Raw genomic sequence first — 22,218 nt, forward strand, 5'->3', positions numbered from 1 at the left:
AGAGTGTGATGGTGCTGGAGGGCAGCAAAGGCGAGTGAGGCACAGCCCTGCCATTAGGAGCTCACAGTTTAATGGTGGGGGGGGGGTGTTGAAGCTACACACAGGTGACCCCTGGGGTGCAAAGTGCTGGGGGAGGAGGAAGGTCACAGAAAAAGTTCTCCAGGGGCTCAGGGCAGGGAGGCTGCTTGGGGTATTTTTGAAGGACACTGGGAGAGACAGAGAGAGAAATTCCCTGCATAGAATGCGGCCTCATGATAACTTCCCTTTCTGCTGAAGCCAGCCTGCTGGTTCTGCACAACCAAAAGTGTGAATCCTCCCCTGCAATGGGGCAGCCTTTGCACACCCAGCTCCCTCTGTCTCAACCATTTCTGCCACCTTAAATCCCCTCTTCCTGGTGTCCCCCCAAACCCGGCTCTTCCTCCAGGCCTAGCTCCAGTGTGTGAGAAACCACTCACACACCTGCCACTTTCCTACCTTCCCCCTGCAATGCCTTCCTGTAATGCATGTCCCCAATAAGTTCAAATCTTTCCTGCCCTTCAAGGCCTGTCTGAGCCTTGCCCCCTGCAAATTTCTCAAGCTGCTCCCTGGAGAGTCATTTGATTCTGAAAGGAGAGGCATCGGTATGACTCAGTGGTTCAAACATTTAATGCTTCCTCAGGAGGCATGGGGGAAGCTATTTTGAACTGACCAATCCTACCACACTCTTTGCAGTGCTGATCCTTCTGGGAGCCATTTTTGAAAATCCCGACAAAGCACTGCTGCACTCGGCCTTGTCACACGGCACGGACAGCTGAGGGAGCCAGCTCACTGGGCCTTAGGCCAGCCTGGGCAGGTGCATTCCTTAGCAGAAGACAAGTCCTGCAAGGAGGAGGTGAGTTCTGGGTGGCAAAGAGATCAGAACTAGAACCACTGCAGTTAGGAGAAACAAGGACTTAGGACTCTGATGGCAAGGGACACTTTCTGTTATGAAATGCTGCCACATGTGGTCGTGTGCTCCTTGTTGCACAAGGGAGCCAAGTGAAAGTGGGGAAGCGTATAAAGATTTGTTTCGGCCCACAGCAGAATCTCCCAAATGTCCAACCCTCAGGGCAGTCTCCAGTGGTCTACGGGGACCTGAGAAAAATAAGGGCAGCATGCTGAGGGCTTCATAAAGTTAGTCCATTGAAAGGACTGTTCCTTCTTTGATACAGGTCCCAGAGTCCGAAAAGCTCTGAAAACCAAGTCTTTGGTTTGGCACCAAAACTCAACTGGCAGATAATCCTGTCCTGAACTGACACATGGTTATTTATAGCTTTTACTTATTCCACTTAGTTGAATATTCATATGGTTCACTGCAGAAATTTTACATATTATGAAGTATTATATGTACCACATTACCTTTTTTTAAAAAAATATTTTATTTATTTTATTGCGCTGGGTCTTAGTTGTGGCATGCATGTGGGATCTAGTTCTCTGACCAGGGATCGAACCCGGGCCCCCTGCACTGGGAGCACAGAGTCTTAACCACTGTGCCACCAGGGAAGTCCCCACATTACCTTTCAAAATGTAAAAACTTTCAATTCCAAAACAAATCTGGCTTCCAGCGTTTCATGAGGATTTGTGGAACACTATTACGTGCATCCTATTTTTTAGAGTGAAAGTAACTAGTAGCTGTGGCTTGTTTTGTTTTTAATAAAAATTTAAAATGTTATTGCTTGGCAAAATAAAAAAGTTGGCAACCCTATGTCTAGTTCCAAATTTCTTGAACATTTTATTGTTCTAAGTCCAACCCTGGCATAAGGCATTTCTGATGCTTTACAAATCTAGGCTTGATTAGAACAGAGGTTGCCAGCTAGTTAGTCACACTGGCCAAAAAGAGCCTGAAGACATGTTTTGTTTGCTTCACACAGTGCATTCTCCCCTCCCATCTGGAAAGTGAACATGAAGTCCAGTTTCCAGTTCCTCTTGAAAATTCAGAAGATGTTGACAACAGTCCTGCATGGCATATAATCAGCTGGAGTCAAGCGGCAGGTGGCCTCCGCTGCTTTCTAGTCAATCCCTCTCTGCAGACTGTAACACCCAGTTTGTTTTTTTTGTTGTGTTCTGTTTTTTAATATTTTATTTATTTATTTATTTGGTTGCGCCGGGTCTTAGTTGCGGCTGGTGGGCTCCTTAGTTGCAGCTCACCAGCTCCTTAGTTGTGGCATACAAACTCTTAGTTGTGGCATGCATGTGGGATCTAGTTCCCTGACCAGGGATCAAACCCAGGCCCCCTGCATTGGGAGTGCGGAGTCTTAACCACTGTGCCACCAGGGAAGTCCCTAGAACACCCAGTTTGGTCCACTGTCACTGGACAGACATACTAGAAGAGACTGCGTTAAGACTGCTGGTCGGGCTTCCCTGATGGAGCAGTGGATAAGATTCTGCCTGCCAATGCAGGGGACACAGGTTCAATCTCTGGTCTGGGAAGATCCCACATGCCGCGGATCAACTAAGCCCGTGCACCACAACTACTGAGCCTGCGCTCTAGAGCCCGCGAGCCACAACTACTGAAGCCTGCGTGCCTAGAGCCCGCAACAAGAGAAGCCACTGCAATGAGAAGCCTGCGCACCGCAACAAAGAGTAGCCCCCGCTAGCCGCAACTAGAGAAAAAGCCCGCACGCAGCAACAAAGACCCAACCCAGCCAAAAATTAAAAAAAAAAAAAAAAAAAAAAGACTGCTGGTCACCAGCTCCATATAGGAACGGCCCTAGCCAATACCTCTGCAAACCTAGGAGGCTGCTGCTCTAGGGAAGGCCAGGAGCAGAGAATTCTGGGAGGCTAGGAGGCCAAGAGCAACTTGCTTGACTCAGTGAGCTCCTTAGCTGATGACACAAAAGAACTTGCTTGATTAGGAATTCCTTCTCACTTTCACAGCAACTCCTGCCAAAGCTGCAATTATCAGGAATATTGTCAGCCTGCCTGAGGCTCAGCAGCTGAAAGCCTGTGTGTAACATGGTCCTTCGTCCACAAGAATGACAGCATTTCAAAATACGGTATTGGGCTTCCCTGGTGGCGCAGTGGTTGAGAATCTGCCTGCTAATGCAGGGGACACGGGTTCGAGCCCTGGTCTGGGAAGATCCCACATGCCGCAGAGCAGCTAGGCCCGTGAGCCACAATTACTGAGCCTGCGCGTCTGGAGCCTGTGCCCCGCAACAAGAGAGGCTGCGATAGTGAGAGGCCCGCGCACCGCGATGAAGAGTGGCCCCCGCCTGCCACAACTAGAGAAAGCCCTCGCACAGAAACGAAGACCCAACACAGCCAAAAATAAAAAAAAAAAAAAAAAAAAAATACGGTATTAATGAATTTAAAACACCTATTTTAAAAAAAGGCACAATACAAAGCAAAATAAGATAGTGATTTTTGGTTACTCAACTGGTGATTTTTGGTTACTCAACTGACACCTGTCCAACCAGAGTCAACACTTTGGTCACAGTGGAGTTTGCATAGGTAAAATATGCCACTCTTACAGAGATGGTCTATTTAATCAAAACTCTTTTCTTCAAATACAAGGCATGGAAGACAATATATGAAACACCCATGTACCTGTCATCCCAAATGAACAAGTCTTAAACTCTGCCACACGTGCCTTTTAAAAAAAATTAATTAATTAATTAATTTTTGGCTGCACTGGGTCTTCACTGCTGCGCGTGGGCCTTTCTCTGGTGTGGCGAGCAGGAGCTACTCTTCCTCGCAGTGCGTGGGTTTCTCATTGCAGTGGCTTCTCTTGTTGTGGAGTCTGGGCTCTAGGCGTTCGGGCTTCAGTAGTTGTGGCTTGCGGGCTCTGAGCGCAGGCTCAGGATTTGTGGCACACGGGTTTAGTTGCTCCGTGGCATGTGGGATCTTCCCAGACCAGGGCTCGACCCGTGTCCCCTGCATTGTCAGACGGATTCTTAACCACTGCGCCACCAGGGAAGCCCTACCCTACCCAGTTTTGACAAATGATATTAATCTTTTTCATCTACTTTGAATACTTTTGAAAAGAAGATATGCAGGACTCCCTATACCATATAGAATGCATTAAAAAAAACTTTAGGGCAATCTTAGGTTCACAGCAAAGCTGAGTGGAACACAGCATGTGTTTTTTAAAAGAAAAAAAAATAAATTTTTGGCTGCGTTGGGTCTTTGTTGCTGTGCGCACGCTTTCTTTTTAGTTGCAGCGAGCGGGGTCTATATTCTTCGTTGAGGTGTGCGGGCTTCTCATTGTGGTGGCTTCTCCTCCTGTGGAGCACGGGTTCTAGGCGTGCGGACTTCAGTAGTTGTGTCTTGCGGGCTCTAGAGCGCAGGCTCTGTAATTGTGGCGCATGGGCTTAGTTGCTCCGCGGCATGTGGGATCTTCCCGGACCAGGGCTCGAACCCGTGTCCCCTGCACTGGCAGGCGGATTCTCAACGAATACGCCACCAGGGAAGCCCAGCATGCATTTTTTAAAAAAGCCCTGAGGGAAATTCCTATTTACTTTTCACACTGCGAAATAATTTATTATTAATATTATGGACACTGACCAGGATTTTTGGTTTATTAGAAAGCTTAGAGCCACATGTGCTGGGTGGCATGAAGTAATCTTTTTCCCTCTCAGTCTTGGCTCAATTTTATATCTTCACTCTTGTTTTACTGTCTTCTTTCCTCTTCCCCTGCTCATTTTAAGCACGCTATTCCATGCTCTAGGTATCTGTGTAGATCACCATAAACCTTATTGAAACAGGCAGGGCATAAATGAATTCAGTACCTTTCTACTTGGTAATTGGTAAAAACTAGGTGCAGCTCTTCTCACTGTGTTGTTTAAGTGTATACCATAAATAAGGCTTAAAGTCTGTACAAAACAAGGTCCTACCAGTCAAATTTACATTCACGGTAATAGAATGTTCGCTGCCACTCACTGGTTTTATTCCAGACCAGCGGGAGCACCACAATACGATCTACCAGTGGCTGCCACTAACAACCAGAAAGCAGTGATTCAAGTCCATCTTCAGACTTGGATTTAACTTCCTATATCCAAAAACTTTTTATGGAGTACCTAATATATGGTGTACACTATACTAGGCTCTAGCTATACCAAAGCAAGTAAAGCCCCAGCTGCAGCCCTCAGGGAGTTTATAGTCTAGTGAGGAAGACAGAGAAGGAACTGGCGATTATAAACTATAGCCCAGGGAAAGAGGGGTAAGCTGTGAAGAGAGGTCCATCTGTCCAGAGTGTCCAGTAAAAACTGTCCCTGGGGCTTCCCTGGTGGCGCAGTGGTTGAGAGTCTGCCTGCCAATGCAGGGGACACGAGTTCGAGCCCTGGTCTGGGAGGATCCCACATGCCGCGGAGCAACTGGGCCCGTGAGCCACAATTACTGAGCCTGCGCGTCTGGAGCCTGTGCTCCACAACAAGAGAGGCCACGATAGTGAGAGGCCTGCGCACCGCGATGAGGAGTGGCCCCCGCTTGCCACAACTGGAGAAAGCCCTCCCACAGAAACAAAGACCCAACACAGCCAAAAATAAATAAAAACAAACAAACAAACAAACAAAAACAACAACTGTCCCTGTAGCTTTTCATACAGTGGTGGAAGATAAAAGGGCATAGTTTTAAGAGAACAATCTACTTTGGGAACTCTTGATAAAAACTTCTAAATTTAAATTGTAGGTATAACAGTTATCTTGAGGAAGCACAAGCTTGACTATTTGTCATCCAAAGAAATGAATTTCCCAAGTACTCTCTTGTTTTGGAATTTCTACAACTTGTTTGTCATACATCAATTATACAAGGGAAGAATGTAATCCTTACAGAAGTCTCTTTGTTTGCTTTGATACATTTTATAAAATCAAGTCTTCCAACAATTCAGAAGTTTCCCAATGGGAAATTAGGTGAGAAACCAGTCTCCAAACTGGCTCCCAACAATCCCTGCTGCCTCTTGGTATCCATGCCCTTGATAACCCTGCCAAATCGTACCTGGGTTAATCTGTGTGAGCAACAGAATGTGGCAGAGTGATGGTACATCCCTTCAGAGATTCAAAGGCTTCCATCCTTTGTGCTCTTCTCTCTTCAATCCCTTGCTCTGGGGGAAGCCAGCTGCTGTTTGAAGCAGCCCTATGGAGAGGCCGCCTTGGTGAGGAACTGAATGAAGCCTTAAGCTAACAACCATCCGAATGAGCTTAGAAATGCATCCTCTAGTCCCAGCCAACAGCTTGACTGCAACTTCAAGAGAGATCATGGTCTAGATCCACCCAGGTAAGCTGCTCTTGGATCCTCAGAAACTGTGTGAGATAATAAATGTTTGCTATTTTAAGCCGATAAATTTGGGGATAAATTGTTATATAGAAATGGATAACTAAAACAAATTTTGAGGACTTTGCTGTAAAATGAGACCAGAAAAAGTATTCAAAGACAGATGATTTAAGCGGGTCGAAGGTTCTATTTACTCCAGGTACTATCACAGTACGTACTCACCTTCACTGATAACAAGGGCTTTATGTGGACACAGCACATATATAATTCACCACCTAATTTTTGGCTTAAGTATTTAAAGTACAAAGTCTTTTTTTTTTTTTTTTTGGTCTAAAGTTACATGACTAAATAAACTCTTCTCATGGATTTTTTGTGTGTCTGATTTTATTAGCTACATACATGAAGTACTAAATTAGAATGTCCCACTTTAAAACTACCAAATTTCGTTTGTGGAAGAAAATGTGATTAGCTCTATATACACTGAGGAAAATAAAAATCTGGTTAACAATATCCAAAACACATTAACTCTCTGAAAGTTAGTTATGGAGTATATGGGGTGGAGGGTATGGGGGGAGGTTAAATAAGCATAGGCTAATTATCTCAGAACAAGTTTCCAACCAAAACCAGAATGGCATAACTAAGAAAAGATTTACGAACAGCGAAGTAATTTACAGTGGAAACCTGTGATTCAAGAAGTGGAAATGGTCGAGGTTTTTCAAGTGCCTTTGGTGCTCCTTCCTTATTGGTGTTCTTTCATCTGCTTAAACAGCCTGCCATGAGGAAGCGTTCTCAGCCCAGCAGGAATGGATCCCGGCCATTTAAGAGGGAAAAAAAATGCTGTCCAAACACACATGCCTGCTTCAAATTCTACGTGGAACAAGATCAGACAAATAAATACATAAAAATTTAGGATGAAAAAAACCCTCTAGGATGTAATTTCATAGAAGTTTTGAATCTCTGCTAAAGGAAATCAGGCTACCTAGATGTACTCCGGCCAATTCAAGAGGTCAACATGAAAAGAGGAAGTGAACAGCAACTGTGGACGGTGGGAGCATAAGCCGAAAAAGTTCCTTTACTCCTCCATCAACCACCCCCCACCCCAGTCCCTTTTGCTTTTATTCTCAATGCTCTTGTCTTTTTCACTTTTTCATAGGCTTTATCTCAGTGTCCTTGTAAAACAGGGTAACAAATCATATAAGCTCCGGGTTGAAATCTTTAGGAAGAAATATATAGCTGCTTCATCTGCTCAATGAGCAGCACTGTTAACACACGCAACAAGATATGGTGAACACTTGCCTTCACGTGCCAGGAGTTACTGGCTCCATCCAATCCATGCCCTGGCCTAAGACACTTTCCCCTGTTTAAGACAAAAAATCCTCCACGAAAACAAAAACAAAAAAACCCCAAATAACCCGATTAAAAAATGGGCAGAGGATCTGAACAGACATTTTTCCAAAGAAGATACACAGATGATCAACAGGAACATGAAAAGATATTCAACATTACTAATTAGGGAAATGCAAATCAAAACCACGAGATACTTCACACCTGTTAGAATGGCTATTATTGAAAAGAAGGAATAACAAATGCTGGAGAGGATGCGGGTAAAAGGGACCCCTTGTACACTGTTGGTAGTACTGTAAATTGGTACAGCCGCTATGAAAACCGTAATGGAGTGTCTTCAAAAAATTAAGACTAGAACTACCATATGACCCAGCTATTCCACTTCTGGGTATTTATTCAAAGAACACAAAAACACTAATTCAAAAAGATATATGCACCCTTATGTTCACTGCAACACTGTTTACAACAGCCAAGATATGAAAACAACCTAAGTGTCCACTGATGGATGAATGGACAAAGAAGATATTGTGTATATACGCAATGGAATAATACTCAGCCATAACAAAGAATGCTACAATGTGGAACAGCATTTACAACGACATGGATGGACCTTGAAGGTATTATGCTAAGTGAAGTAAGTCAGACAAAGTATGATATCACTCATATGTGGAATCTAAAAAAATAAAACAAATGATCAAACAAAATAAAACAAAAACTCATAGATACAGAGAACACATCAGTTGTTACCAGAGGGTAAGGTGGTTGGTGGAGGGGCAAAATGGGTGAAGGGGGTTAAATGTATGGTGACGGATGGTAACTAGACTTGTGGTGGTGATCACTTTGTAGTGTATATAGATGTTGAATTATAATGCTGTACACCTGAAAATTATATCTCTACATAAATCCTTCACTAGTTGCAAGGTGCAGTTCAAACCATTTTACAGGGCAAAACTCCAGGACAGTACATAAAACCTTAAAAATGTTTTCCAATTCTAGGAAAATCAATCTCAGGTGTTAGTGGTTTGTAAATTCAGGTACTTCTAGAGAAACCAGTCCTGTTCCCCAGACTACCTAGAAGGAAAACTCACCTTTGGCTCTGCAGCCAGATGTCTCTGGGTTGGATGGTTGAAGGTGAGAGGAAATGCACCCCTTTTCTATGGTTCCACAGGTTCCTATGTCTTCCTCTAGCATCCTGTATTGTGACTGGCCAGCTTCCTCGCCTGTATTTCTCCTCTACAGCAAAAGCTCTATGACAGTAGGAACTGAATATTGCCAGAACCTGGCACAATGTCTCACATCAGACACTCAAAAAGTATTTGCTAAATGAACGGATGTAAAACCATCAAAGCCTGGAGACACAATATGGAGTAGCAAAAAAATAATCATCCTCATCCTCAACTTTATAACTTACTGTAAATCTGACTATGAGTCAAAAATTCTCTGGGTTTTCTCCCTGATAGGCAAAACGGTGAGAACGAATTGCTAAGACCTCTTCCAGTATTCTGATTCTACGTATACATGTACAAAGCATGTTTAAAATTGTAAGACTGATGTTTAAATGAACACACCAGAATTCATAAGTGCAAATGAACATTAACTCTTTTAAACATAGGTACTTTGACAAGGTACTCATTCAATTACGAAAAGCAACTTAGAATTCTGCAGAATTCTTTTTGTTTCTAATTTAAAGCAAAACCAAATAGCTTTTTAATTTACAAAAGCAACATATATTTACCACTAAAAATAAATCAGAAATCATAAAAAGGGAACAGAATTGACCCTCAATCATACAGACAGAAGCACTAGTGTAGCCTGGATAAAAAATCGTTCTGAGTCCTCCTGCTATAAGCATATCCTGTATGTCTACATTTTTTTCTTTACAAAACCAAGGTTATTCTACACTGGTAACCTCTTTCTTAATATAGTATGAATATATTCCCACATACTCTGCAAGCACAGCAATCTGTAGGGTGGCAATATTAATTTATTTAACCGATGACCCACTGCTGGATATTTAGGTTGTTTACCCATCACTATTACAGAAAAATGCTACACTAAATGTCCCGGTAGTTAAAATTTTGAACACACAATTATGCCCTCAGAATAAACTTCCAGACGTGAATTTTATGGGAGGAAGGCTGCACATTTTTTTTTTTTTTTTTTTTCACATTTTTAACACAGTTGACTTGTATGCAGTTTTTTCCTCTTTGGTAACAGATTTCCATCCTTTTGATGGTAGATGTAATCACTGGAAGTAGCCAAAAGTCACTGGGGGTCAAGTCTGGTGATTGAAGTGAGAGATCAAGCTAGGCAATACTATTTTTAGTTGAAAGCCTCTGATTATGCAGCAGTGTGACTGGTTTTCATATGTGACTCAGAATTGCTCTTGAAGGCAGTCACAACAGGAATTCCAAACTGTTGTAAGCAATTGGCTCATAATCAAACTAAGCATATTACTTCCTAAAGACACAACTATAAAAGGGATGAACAGAGCTGGATGCTTTCTTAGGAGTCATTCCACTGCAGTTCTATCTCATTCACACACAAAGTCTCAACAGTTGAGTCAATCAATTCATTTTAAATAGCTGTACTGGTTCACCTAAAACTTAAATATTTGCGGTATTTATTTACCACTTGACACTTCACATACATTATTTTTAAAATTTTCATACTACCGCTAAAAATATAGATATTATTCCCTCCATTTTATAAATGAGGAAGTAGAGACTCAGAGAAGACAAATGATTTGCCTAAGGCAGAGCCAGTACGCCAATACGGATGTTTTAGCTTTAAACACCACGTTCTTTTCATTTTCTGACCCAGCCATGTAGCACCTTAATGTAATTTTTAAATGTGTCATAGGGTTGTTCAATTCTTAACTGCTAGGATTAAAACTTCTTAATGACTCTATCACTCCAAGTGAATAATCCTACTCTTTATTTAACCTGAAAGTAAACTGAACAAAACTGGGGGTACTGCTCATGAATAGGCTCATTTATATTCTTACGAAAAACTGGCAGTTCACTACAAAAACCCATTTATTCAATTTGAATAAAGTAAATACTGACTTTATATTTAAAGAGACTTGTCTGGCAAGTGAGTCACGTTTTAACAATAACCATAGTAAAAGGGAAAAAAATTAGAGCAGTAAGTTAAATAAAAGGCTAATAAAACCTGGAGGAAACAGCTCAGTGTTTTCCTTTAAACCCTGAAGAACACCAAACGTACATTATGTTGCATAAAGAGTCATTTCATGAAAAGACTATTAACAATACAATAGTAGAGTCAGTACTAAGAATTTCAATGATATCCAACTCAAAAATGCATAGGGAGAGTAAAGTTATTTTATTAAATCATGCACATCACGTGTGTTAGTGCAAATAGTTTAATCTGTACTCCAGAAATTCTATTGTACTTTATATCTTTACAAAATAGATTTAAAACAATTATTTACTTTAAAAAATGTAATTCTGAAGTTAAGCATTTCAGAACAATATTTGCAATAACCTATATACAGGAGGTACTGGGTACCACTGGCATATTAGCATTCTGTGGTGGAGTGGCTTCCTGCAACAGAAAATGATGAAATGAACTATATGACAGTATTTTCTACAAGTCATTTGTGACTAATTCCTCCATAAATCTAGTGATCCTCCCAACAGCAAACCCCAAATGGCTTAAAATACAACCTTTAAAGTATAAACAATGACTGCCAAACATCACAAGGCAAATTATATCCTAAACTTCTATTTCAATATTTGGCCAGGCCTGTGGATTGCCACAGAACACTCAAGCCAATTCACTGACATTCCCTCCCAGTTTTCATTGACTGAAAAATTTAACTATGTGATACTTTAGGATATTCTACGACCTAAATAAACTTCATTGACATAACTGTGGTGCCGCACAAAAACCATAGCTAAACCTTCACTTCCGTGTTTTAAATTTGTAACATCAAGCAGTGTTTAGGTGCTTTACTGTGCATGGAACACTATTAATCTTGGGAATAGTGCTTCTCATTAACAGAACGTCCCAATTAACAACAATAAAAAGAAAATAACCATTTGCCTCCCCAACCAGGAAATCTGTTGGTAGGTAACAACTGCTCCCCTCGAACATGAATTAGCTTTGAAATATCATTAACCAAATTAAGTCAGTAAAAGCTTATCTAAAGAGATATTAATTCTCTTTCTTCAATTAAACATGCTTGGAGGAAGAGATGATAGGAAAAAAAAAAGTCATGCTTCCTAAAATGCTGTATATGAGAAAGTAACTTGGCTTTTAAAGAAAATATCTCTTTAAATACATGAGGTTTAATAAATTACATTCCAATTGACTCAACAGTTTGGTTTACTGCACTGAAACTGTATAATTACTATGTTTTTGCTCCCAGAAATACTTCAGTTTGCTCAAGAAAATACACACTCTCATGGAAAGTTTTTCAAAGTTGATGTCCTCCACATCGTCAAGTCACATTAAGGCTGAACAAACGTGCACATATTCCCCAAATTATCACTAGAACAGAGTATTTTCCAAGTGTATTTCTCCTTAAAAAAAAAAAAAAAAATCCACGCAAATAGTTGTCTCTAAGTCTTGTTCCCAATAGCTCAGTGGTTTTATAACAAGTAAAAATGGCGTAAATATGTAAAAAATATATATATATATGTGTATATATTCAAACTGATAGGCACTGAGCACACAGGGCCTCTCTTCCCATGTATGTATCAGTTGTTTGGTTTGGGTAGTTATCGAATCAAAAAAATGAATTATCTGGCCATTAGAATTCAGAGTAAAATACCCATAAATTTAATGTTATAAATAATTTGGTGTACCAAGAAGCCTACTTTAGGCCACCATAATATTCAGAATTTCAACATACTAATTTAAAAATTACATGAAAAATTGCAAGCAAATTATTGCTTACAGTAGAATAAAGTCACAATTTTATATCCTCTTTATAGACAGATACATTTTATATAATTTAAAGCAATGACCCTACAGCTGTATTCTTGCACTTCTGCTGTTTTTAAGAGGTAAAAAGGAAGAAAATGGTTCTGTTTGTCCCCAGCATGAGTGTGGTGCCAGCTTCTAGAGGGAGGACGGTGTACGGACTCAAGAAACGCTCTCATGGAGAAGCTCTGGCCAGACCTGGCACGTACAGCACGATGGCTGTCACCGCAACCAGGGCAGCCAACATGGGCATCCAGGGCCAGGGTTTCTGTGTGGAAAGAAACCAAGAGTCAAAATCACATTCTCCCTTCTTTATTCATACCTATTAACCCCTTGGTTCCAGAGAGTCCTGAATACTTAACAGAATATTAGAAAAACCTTATCTTTGCATAAGAATAAATTTTAAAAAAAGAAAAAAAGGTGAGGGAGTGCAGGTGTGAGGAGAGCCATAATAGCAGGAACTGTTTTAGAGGACCATTGTGTGGAAGCCGAATACATTGCAGGAAACTCTTGGGCAGTTTTCAATTTTCTTTGAAGCCTAATAGTGACTTCTCTAAGAAACCCTTTGAGCTCAGCCTGTTTTATTTACTCCGGTATCCACATATTACAGCTAACTGATGTCCACAAATGCCTGGAGTATGTTTCTGCCTAAAATGTTTATTTCTTGATAAAAACCAGACTCACATGTTGGCATAGTTTTATACAAGGGGCTGGTGGGTAAGGTGATAGAAAGAAAATGGTCTAAGCTTTGATCCTCTAATCTTAAACCACAGAAGACAAAATCAGAAGGGGTTCAAGATGGCAAAGTGATGTTAGGGACCCTGCTTCTCTGATGCTTTTGGTAAACACCATGTCCAGGGTCATAATGATCCACGTGATCATCTCATACGCTCTACTAACCAGTATGCTTGTTGGGGGCGAACATGGATGGGCTGTTCTCTGTTAACTATCAGAGGGCTTTACAATATCAATTTGCATTGTTTGAAAACTTTATTTTCACTAGTGTTCTGAGTTGTACTGAGAAAGCTAGCTTTTAAAGAAATATTGTGATGTTGCAGATCAGGGCTCAGAAAGACATGGGACAGGCGGATACTCTCACAAGTAAATGCATACTGAGGTCGAGATTGTGAGCCAATGGTCCATTATGCTACTCTCATCCTTTTTCATCTTCTTAGCCACAGTGTAATATAGGCAAAGGGTTGAAACAACGAATCTCTACACCATGGAAAAGAAGAGGGAAGGGAGGAGGGGGAAGAAAGCTCACTGAAAACTTCAAAGAGGCAAACTCTTCATTTCTCATTCAGAGCTGATTAAACATATAATTGGGAAGGGGGTACTAAGCTGCAGCAATTCACAGTTTACTCCGGTTTGCTAGAGACAAAGACTCAGTTAAAGACAGCATATTAACATCTGGTTAGGTTGGAATTAATTCATGGTTAGCATTACTACAAAGGAAACAAGACAATATGTTATGTGATTAGTTGATCGTTCAGTTCATTTGTATGACACAATACATAGCATACTAAATGAAAGGTTTGCTTCAGGTAACAAAATACCTGTGTGGTTTTGCCATGCACTATATTACAAATATGGCACAAACAGGTGACGGGGACAAACAGACAAGGACTCAACAGTAGTGCTTGTACCTTTCTCTACCACAATGGACCGAAACACCAAAACAGGAAAGCCAGGAATAGGCCGATGAATACGGCTGGGACGGGTTGTAATATGGAAGGCTAAAGAAGGGAAGGGATATTAAAATCATTTTATGCTATAAAAGAATCAGATAAGATGATTTAGAACCCAGGGGGGTGGGAGGGAGGGTAGAAAGACATTTTAAAGACATCTAATACAATCCAGAATGATGGACTGTGGTATGTAAGTTGGCAAACTACCAGTTTAAAAGGAACAGCTGGAGGCAATGTGGGTGTCCCTAACTCCCTAATGAAATGTAGCACATTAAGACAGAGCAATGAAAATACCTCACCAGCTGATGCTCTGCTTGACAGTACATTATTTTTGTTCCATACTCAGAAACCATTATTTGACAATGTACTCCTTTGGAAACAGCTAAGGTTTATTTTATCCCTCTAGCAAAACCTTTTTTTTTTTTTTTTAAACCAAAACTCTTTTGCTTGAGATAGTATTGCTTTCAAGCTTAAAAATAAATGCCCTGTGATGCATGGCATTTATTTTTCTAAATCAAGCAAGAGATCTGACACAACATATGAGAAACATTTATTATGTAAAGACAGGCAGCTGAATCTCAGGGCTTTCAGTGATGTTACAAGAATATAAGTAATTTTTAATTTAATTTTATTATTATTATTTTTTTGGCTGCACCACGTAGCACGTGGGATATTACTTCCCCAGCCAGGGATCGAACCTATGCCCCCTGCAGTGGAAGTGTGGAATCCTAACCACTGGACTGTCAGGGAATTCCCAGTAATTTTTTAAATTGGAAGGGAATTACTACAAGGAGCGTTATTACAGAGTAATATTTCATTACCATAAGTCTAATGTCATAAAAATAGGAAATCCACCCTTAAAGTAAATTATTTGTATAACTATAAATAATAATAGCAACGTTACTTTCAAATAGGCTCTAAATCATATAGAGGGATCCATTCTGATTATCCTAGATGTCTTCATAGGTTAATTTAGTAGAAGGTAGACTGAAATTCCATAATCAGAGAGATATGAATTAACACAAAAGAGAGAAGTAACCAAACCATTATGATCTGATTTCAGAAGAGTTCTGTAATTGACATTTTCAAAATAAATGCAATCCATTTTTGCTTATCATAAAGCCTCCATACCCAATTCATAAATTTCTGAAAGGCTTCTACTTAAGCAACAAGTCTTTATTAAAAAAAAAACAAACTAGGACTTTCTTTAGCAAAGAACAGTTGGACACAACTCATAAGCATTCTGAGTGTGACTGTGTAACTGGATGGCCATGCAACATTACTCTTTTGTACTTGTGCTGCAAGTTAAGCAGAGTGCCTTCCTCCATAGGAAGTATGCGGCTCATGCCCACTGCAGTGTCCAAGCCATGACAGGGGTTTGGAATAAGTCAGAGCACAATCAACCACACTGAACATCCATCAATTAGGGCCCACAAAGGCAATGATCACTAAAACGTGTAACACAACATTTATTTAGTATAACATCTTTTAAAAGACCATCTGCCTCTCTAGCAAATAAAATACAAATTAATATTATTAAACTCAATTTATACCAAAATGTTCCAATTTCACACCACACACCCCCCCTAGAGAAACTCACCAAATACTTCCTAATATTTATAGGAGGCCCAGAAGACACTAAGCTTTTTAGAAATGTGCCTTAGTGAGAACATTATTAGTACAAAATGAAAACCATCATTAAGTCTCCATTTTTTGATACAGCCAAATGCTAAGGAATCGTCATGTATTACTCTTTCTTCAGTGGGTCCCTGGTGGTATAGTGCTTTGTTTCCCAGAGGGGGAAAAACAAGAGCTAGATGAAGGCTTAGTGACAGAACTTCAGATTCATTCGGGAAAAGCTGACGGTTCTTAGGTAAATTATTTTTTTGCAAACAATGCTCTTCCTCCAGGTAGTCCTTAGGCTCTTCTAGGTGTACAGGTTAAAGGGGCAAATTCTTACTCAAAAATCTGACAGCCCAATGATTCCATCATAGAATTTCATAATGAAAAGCTTAGTTCACGTGTACTACAGGTCTTAGTTTCTCAAATCAGTAATAAAGTCCTCTGAAAAATCAATTTCAGGGCTCTCACCTGCCTCTCAATCAAAGCTAAGCCAAGTTTGCAAAGACTTACATTATTTCCTTTCTCTCGGAGCAGCTTCAGGTTGTCTTTACATTGTTTGAGCTCATCTGTGATTGATTGTTTTTCCTGCTCAGTCATTTCAAACTTCAACTTCAGTTCTGAGAGTACAGTCTGTGTCTTTTCATACTAAAGGCAAAGAAAAAAGAGTGTGCAGACTCAACTTAAAATGGGTATGAAGTTACGCGTCTAGTCAGGCTTATATACCAGAGCCTGTTTAGTCACCTGCAACACCACAGTCAAGCCTTTTTGTTATAAGGAGAATAAGAATCACTTGCACTAATAATAAGAAGCCTTTAGTGTTTACTTGATTCTATGTAAGAATTTTGTGGCCCTGGTGTTAAAAAAAATTGAGAAGTCACCACCGTGTCATCTGTTTCTAATATAAGGGCTCACTTTTTCCACTAAGAGAATTAGAGGAGAAAAGTAAAATTCCAAACTGAGCAAAAGAAAAGCAAGTGAAGAAAAACTCCATAGCCTAATTAAATGGCAAGGTTAGGAAGTCTGAGTTTATATCCTGGTAAGTAATGTCAGCCAAGCTATTTTAGTCTTGAAGTAAAAAGTATTAACTCTCATTAGGCCTCCCTTTACCCAGCATCATTGGGTATTAAAGTGTTCTGGACAAGGAATTTCTAGGCAAATGAAGCAAAGAAATATATCTAAGGCACCAATCACTATGATTGGGACATTTCTATCTCTCTATTTAAGACTTATAAGCATCAATTAAAAATAATTTTAAAAAATCTGTTTCTGATATTTTTCCATAGTGAAACATGCCATTTCCTGCTCTGGAAAACAGTTCACTGTATATAATATGACTTTCAGACAGACTACCTAGCCCTTGAACACAGGTGAGATCAATGCAAAACATAGTATGGTTTGCCCCTACTTTAAATGCCCCAGAAGGCAGGAATGCTAGACTGGTTTCACTTCTAGATATTGCATCTTACACGCAAGCTGGGCTCTCAGCCAAAGAGCAGAGACTGTTCTGCTGCTGGCTGTGCCTCTGTCTCGGCCTCCACTGCCCCACTCTGCCATTTCTGAAGGTTTTAGAAGGAAGAAAGACAGACAAGGGCTGATTATAAAATAAATATGCCACAGGTCTGGCATACCAGAAAGATGCCTCCTCTTCCCTAAACACAGCCCACGAGGCTGGAAAGTCTATAGTTCCTTTCTGCCTGTATCCTAGAAATTTCTCAATAAAGGACACATTTATATGGTGCTTCTGAATAATCCAAACACCTTGGAGTGATTAATCAGGAGCTCATCATTATGCACTCCAAAGATAAATATTACAGATGCAAATGTATAAAAACATTAATCAGAAGTGGTGGAAGCAGGGGGTTAGGGTCAGCAGCGAGTTCACCATAAAGTGGGAAGAAAGACACGGGTACAGAGAGGGAGGTAAAATATGAAAGGAACTCTCTGTTACCTAACAACGTTCCCAGAACAAGTCTGGGTAGTATGCCAGAGAATGAACTAAGGAGTAAGATTCATGGACTTCATGACAGCTTTTTTTGTGGGGTCTGTGGACTTCCTTCCAGAAGGCAAAAGGTTACCGGCAGGTTGCCAAAGCAAATTCAGTGTACCTAGACTAGTCTCTGCACTAAGTCTCTTAGAACATAATCAATTCTCAATGATCTGATTCTTAACAGTGACTAATAAAGAATAAGTGAAACGTGCTTTGCTGACCAAAATTTTCCTTTTCCACCATTCTTACATCCAGCCTGCCCTTTATACCAAAGCACTTAATCATTTCTCCGTTCCAGGAGTTGTGGAGAATGACAGGAAGGCAGCTTAGTCCCGAAGATCCTGCTGTCTACCTTCAGCTTGTGAGTGGGTGGGAAGGACTCTGGCCCCAGGGCAAGATGGTGAAGCCAAACAACTTTCCTCAGTCAGTCTTTGCAGGGTGGACTTGTGTGCTCAATGTTTTATGAATTCTTAAATTACAGATATTCCTACTAAATCAAAATACACAGCTGCTTTCTTAAGTCAAATATAAAGATGGTATACCATTATTTTTCTCTTAACACTGAGGATCAGATTTTACTTTGCTCATGTACTTTTTCTTTTTTAAATGTTCAAACAAAAGCTGCCGCATATATAAAATTTAATTGTCAGAACAAAGGTCACCTCCTGTAGCCTTAGTGTCACACCTCCCTTGGATATCATTTTGCTCCATCTTGCTTTCTAACTCAGAGATGAGAAATGAGCTCAGTTCTGATTAAGAGGGAAATACCACACAATATTACCAGCACCTTTGGTTCTTCTTCACAAAAATAATCATATCTGGGCTTGCTTAGTTTGTAACATTTGAACCTGTGACAGTGCTGAAGATACATAATCATTACATTGTGCACAATAAGTATGATTCTATGAGAGAAAGGAGACAAAGGGGAAATGCTGAAAGGGAATGTATGTGCATTAATAAAAGGTAGTAATTCATTTGCAGTGGATTACACAGATATAAGAATCTCATTAAAGAAGGTTTTAGTTACAGACTAGTATCCAATAGTTGACATCAGGACAAACGGAAAGAAAAGCCATTTCACATTATAAAGGAGCATGGTATGGTACCTACACTTCATTTCACAATGAAAACATTGAACAAGAAAATAGGAAAGAAACATACTGACAAGATCAGACATATTTTTAAATGTGCTGCATTTAATGCAATCCAAAGGCTACCAACAATTTAGATGCTGTGACAACATGCCACTGCCATTTGTGGGAACAGTTAAAGCATTTCGCACTGATTGCTCAGTGACCAAAAACAGGCAAACAAATAATGCAACAAAATGGCTAACGCATTCAGAGTAACATACAACAGAATCATCTTCCGACCACAGCATTCTTCCCAGATTTTGAAAGAATTATGGCATGTGGACTGAAAGGACACAAAGTGCTTACAGTATTAAATACTAGTATATTTACTTTGGCACAAAATTTGTGTTCCAACCAAATAAAATGAGATTTCTCCCAAAATACATATCCTTAGCAAGAAGATAAAAGATGAACATATTACAAAATCAATATGGCCACATGTGAATAAAAAACATTACAGTTTTTTTCTTTAGGAACAAACATGAAGACAGAAGAACAACAATCATTTCCAAGTTCAGGATACTACAGGGAAAGAAAAGTGCAAAGGAAAACTACATTGATTAAACAGATTTTCTAAAAACAATTTTGGGAAAATTTGTTATTGAAGACAAAGAGTTGTCTTCAACTTCCTTCTGTTTAAAACAAATCCTTCATTTAAGAGGGTCTAAAACTGGGGTGAGCCCTGCCGGGTAGATGAAACTGCATCAGCCTTCTCCATCCCCTAAGCTGGCCAGAAGTCAATGCAGGGAATAGTATAAGGCCAGTAGGACTGATCGCAGCGCTTACTGCCCCACTCTCAACTTCAAGGCTCTGCTCAGGAGAAGCCTGGGTGGGGTCTCTGCTCCAACATCAACCCTCACCATTTTAAACGTGATTTTTTTTTAAAGCCACCAAAAAAACGGTCACAGAACATGTGTTTGGCTGGCTGGGTATGAGCTGAGTTTTCTCAGAAGCAACTTTTCAGGCCAGTGTCACCTGAGGGGTTTAGACAGCATTATGGTGTGGTCCCAGTTAGCTTTCCAAAAGTATTCTAAATTAAATATGATACTGTCTTTGAAAGATAAACAGTGAATTAAGTAATGTGGTACAAAGGACTTCTCATATAGGTCAACTAACTGGTAGAGAAAAACTTTTAACGTAATTTTGTATATTTATATTTTTGAGACCAAACCTTACTGATGAATTCTCTATATATGGATCATGATACACAGCTAGAAATCACCAGGCAGAGATGCTCCCAGTATCAACTCTGTGACAGGTAATGCTTCCCTTTAGTTCTAACTAGCATGAATATCTGATTTGCTTTTGGCTTTAAGTCCAACCATAATTGGGCTCATAATGTCTTTTCGCTTTACCTCTTTCTGTACATCCTTTGCTTGGTTTTCAGCCTTACTGAGAAGAGTTTTTAAATCAGCTGAATCCCGAAGATGCTGTTCTTTCAAGGATCCCACTTGATTCTCAAGCTCTTTCCTAGTCATCTGCAGGATGCTGAGATCACTGGTAAGCTCTAAACTCTGCTTCTGAGAACTGCAACATAAATATTGGCAGAGTTATTCATGTAGAAACCAGACACAGCAGGAAGTCCAATTTCTTATACATTTTACTAGGACGGATGAAGTGGATTTCAGATGAGGAAAGAAAAGTGTAAAAAAGAATGATATTTTCAATAAGTAAAAAGCATTAAAACACTAAAACAATGAAAGTTTAAAGCTGTGTCCTATTTTCAGATAATCAAATACACACAAAGTTTGAAATTGTAAAAATAGAAGGTGACTAATTGTATATTTTGTCATATCACATTATATTAACTGTATCATAAAAAGACTCAGTGTAGGTCTTCTACAGGAAAAGAAAGCACATATTCCAACTATTTTCTTTAAGTACTTGACAAATAGGATGGCTGACAGAAACTTAAAGCTTAGGAGCCACTTCCAACTTAAGATAAACCTACTGAAATGAGAAGACACCAAATTGGGGGGGAAAGCACAAGACAAAGAACCAGGAGTCTGGGTTCTAGACCCCAGATCTGCCACTATTTAGTTGTGCGATGTTGAGCAAGTCATTTAACTGGTGCCATTTCATTCTCTGAGTAAGCATTTCCTGAGCTCTGAGATCTGTGCCAGGCACCATCTGCACAGACACAAATAACACAAGGAGAGTCTCAGTGCCCTCCACTGTCAAACAAGAAGACAGAACTCAATAATTTCTTAGGCTGTTTTCCAGCTTAAATTCTATGATTGTTGTTACAACCTGATGTAAAAAAAAAGTCCCATTTACACACTAGGAAAACAGCTTGATAAGCAGGAATCGAAATTCTTTGTTCAATTCCTTCTACACCATGGACAACCAAGAACAAAAGACCTGTCTACTGTAGCTGTGTTAAAGAATCTGGCTCCCATCTACAACAGAAATAGCTAAAGGAGGATAAGGTTTTCGAGACATCCTCTCAGGATGGATCATGAGACTCAGACTCAATAATGTAACTGAAGTACTAGAGTATAAATCACATGCTGATTAGATGCTAGGCAGATCGTAGGGTGTAAGTGTGATGTTGTCAGGGCAATATAGCTAGGAACTATATGGCATGTAAGACACTGTAAAGGGAGACTAGCTTCTAAATACTACTTACATGCTGGGGAGGCTTAACAAATTAACTTAGAGAACTATTAAATCAGAAAAGTTTAAAAAACAGAATTAATGTCTTTAAATAGTTTATGTGAGTTTAGACAGATAACTTGACCAATGATCTAATATATTCCACCCTTCTGGGGCCTAATATTATTAAACCATATGCTTCTAACTCATGAGGAGTTTGTAGGATTGCTTTTCAACATTTAAACAAAATTTGAATTAAAAAAAAACATTTAACAATCTGCCAGATTCCAAATTAATCATATCTCAAAAATAAGGGATCAAGTCTGAATCTTTAAAATATCAAAAATTCCAAAACAAGAATAGTTTAAGATAATCAGTACTGGTAATCAAATATCAGTATTTCTTGATAGAATACCAAACTAAATGGATTCACCAAGATCCAAATGTATTCCAAATATGAAGAACTTGAGTGTCTGTATCATCTTACATACACTTTATACCAAACAATTTGCCCACATGTTCTGTCACACAGATGAGCAGTTGGTACATACATATACACAAATGTGTGCATGTGTGTCTGTGTGAGAGCATCCATTTATTTGTTTGTTTGTTTGTGTTTTGGGCCTTTATTTTGTCCTTTTCATATTTTGAAATTGCTTTTACAAACTTTTAC

At 39.7% G+C, this 22,218-nt stretch overlaps 1 protein-coding gene and 1 long non-coding RNA gene across 40 annotated transcripts in view; one reads left to right on the forward strand and one right to left on the reverse strand.

Annotated features, from left to right (window-relative positions):
- The first annotated feature begins 759 nt into the window (after positions 1-759).
- On the forward strand, positions 760-8,209 carry LOC137773650 (uncharacterized). 2 transcript variants are annotated; one of them, XR_011075709.1, is made up of 4 exons: positions 760-871; positions 1,890-2,010; positions 6,066-6,228; positions 6,995-8,209. It is a non-coding gene; the product is annotated as an uncharacterized lncRNA (long non-coding RNA). The 2 variants fall into 2 exon arrangements; XR_011075710.1 differs by having other exon boundaries at positions 6,070-6,228.
- A 2,686-nt stretch (positions 8,210-10,895) lies between these two features.
- Positions 10,896-22,218, reverse strand: part of SLMAP (sarcolemma associated protein) — a 149,499-nt gene continuing 138,176 nt past the window's right edge. For all 38 annotated transcript variants that reach the window (XM_068557019.1, XM_068557013.1, XM_068557017.1 and 35 more), the window contains 4 exons: positions 20,306-20,477; positions 16,341-16,475; positions 14,166-14,255; positions 10,896-12,787 (listed from right to left, as the gene is read on the reverse strand). In XM_068557019.1, the coding sequence (XP_068413120.1) occupies positions 14,172-14,255; positions 16,341-16,475; positions 20,306-20,477 (391 nt within the window). In that variant the 3' untranslated portion in view covers positions 10,896-12,787; positions 14,166-14,171. The remainder of the gene's footprint in view (positions 12,788-14,165; positions 14,256-16,340; positions 16,476-20,305; positions 20,478-22,218) is intronic.

This window comes from Eschrichtius robustus, chromosome 12 (genome assembly GCF_028021215.1).
Source record: "Eschrichtius robustus isolate mEscRob2 chromosome 12, mEscRob2.pri, whole genome shotgun sequence".
NCBI classification, from domain to species: Eukaryota; Metazoa; Chordata; class Mammalia; order Artiodactyla; family Eschrichtiidae; genus Eschrichtius; species Eschrichtius robustus.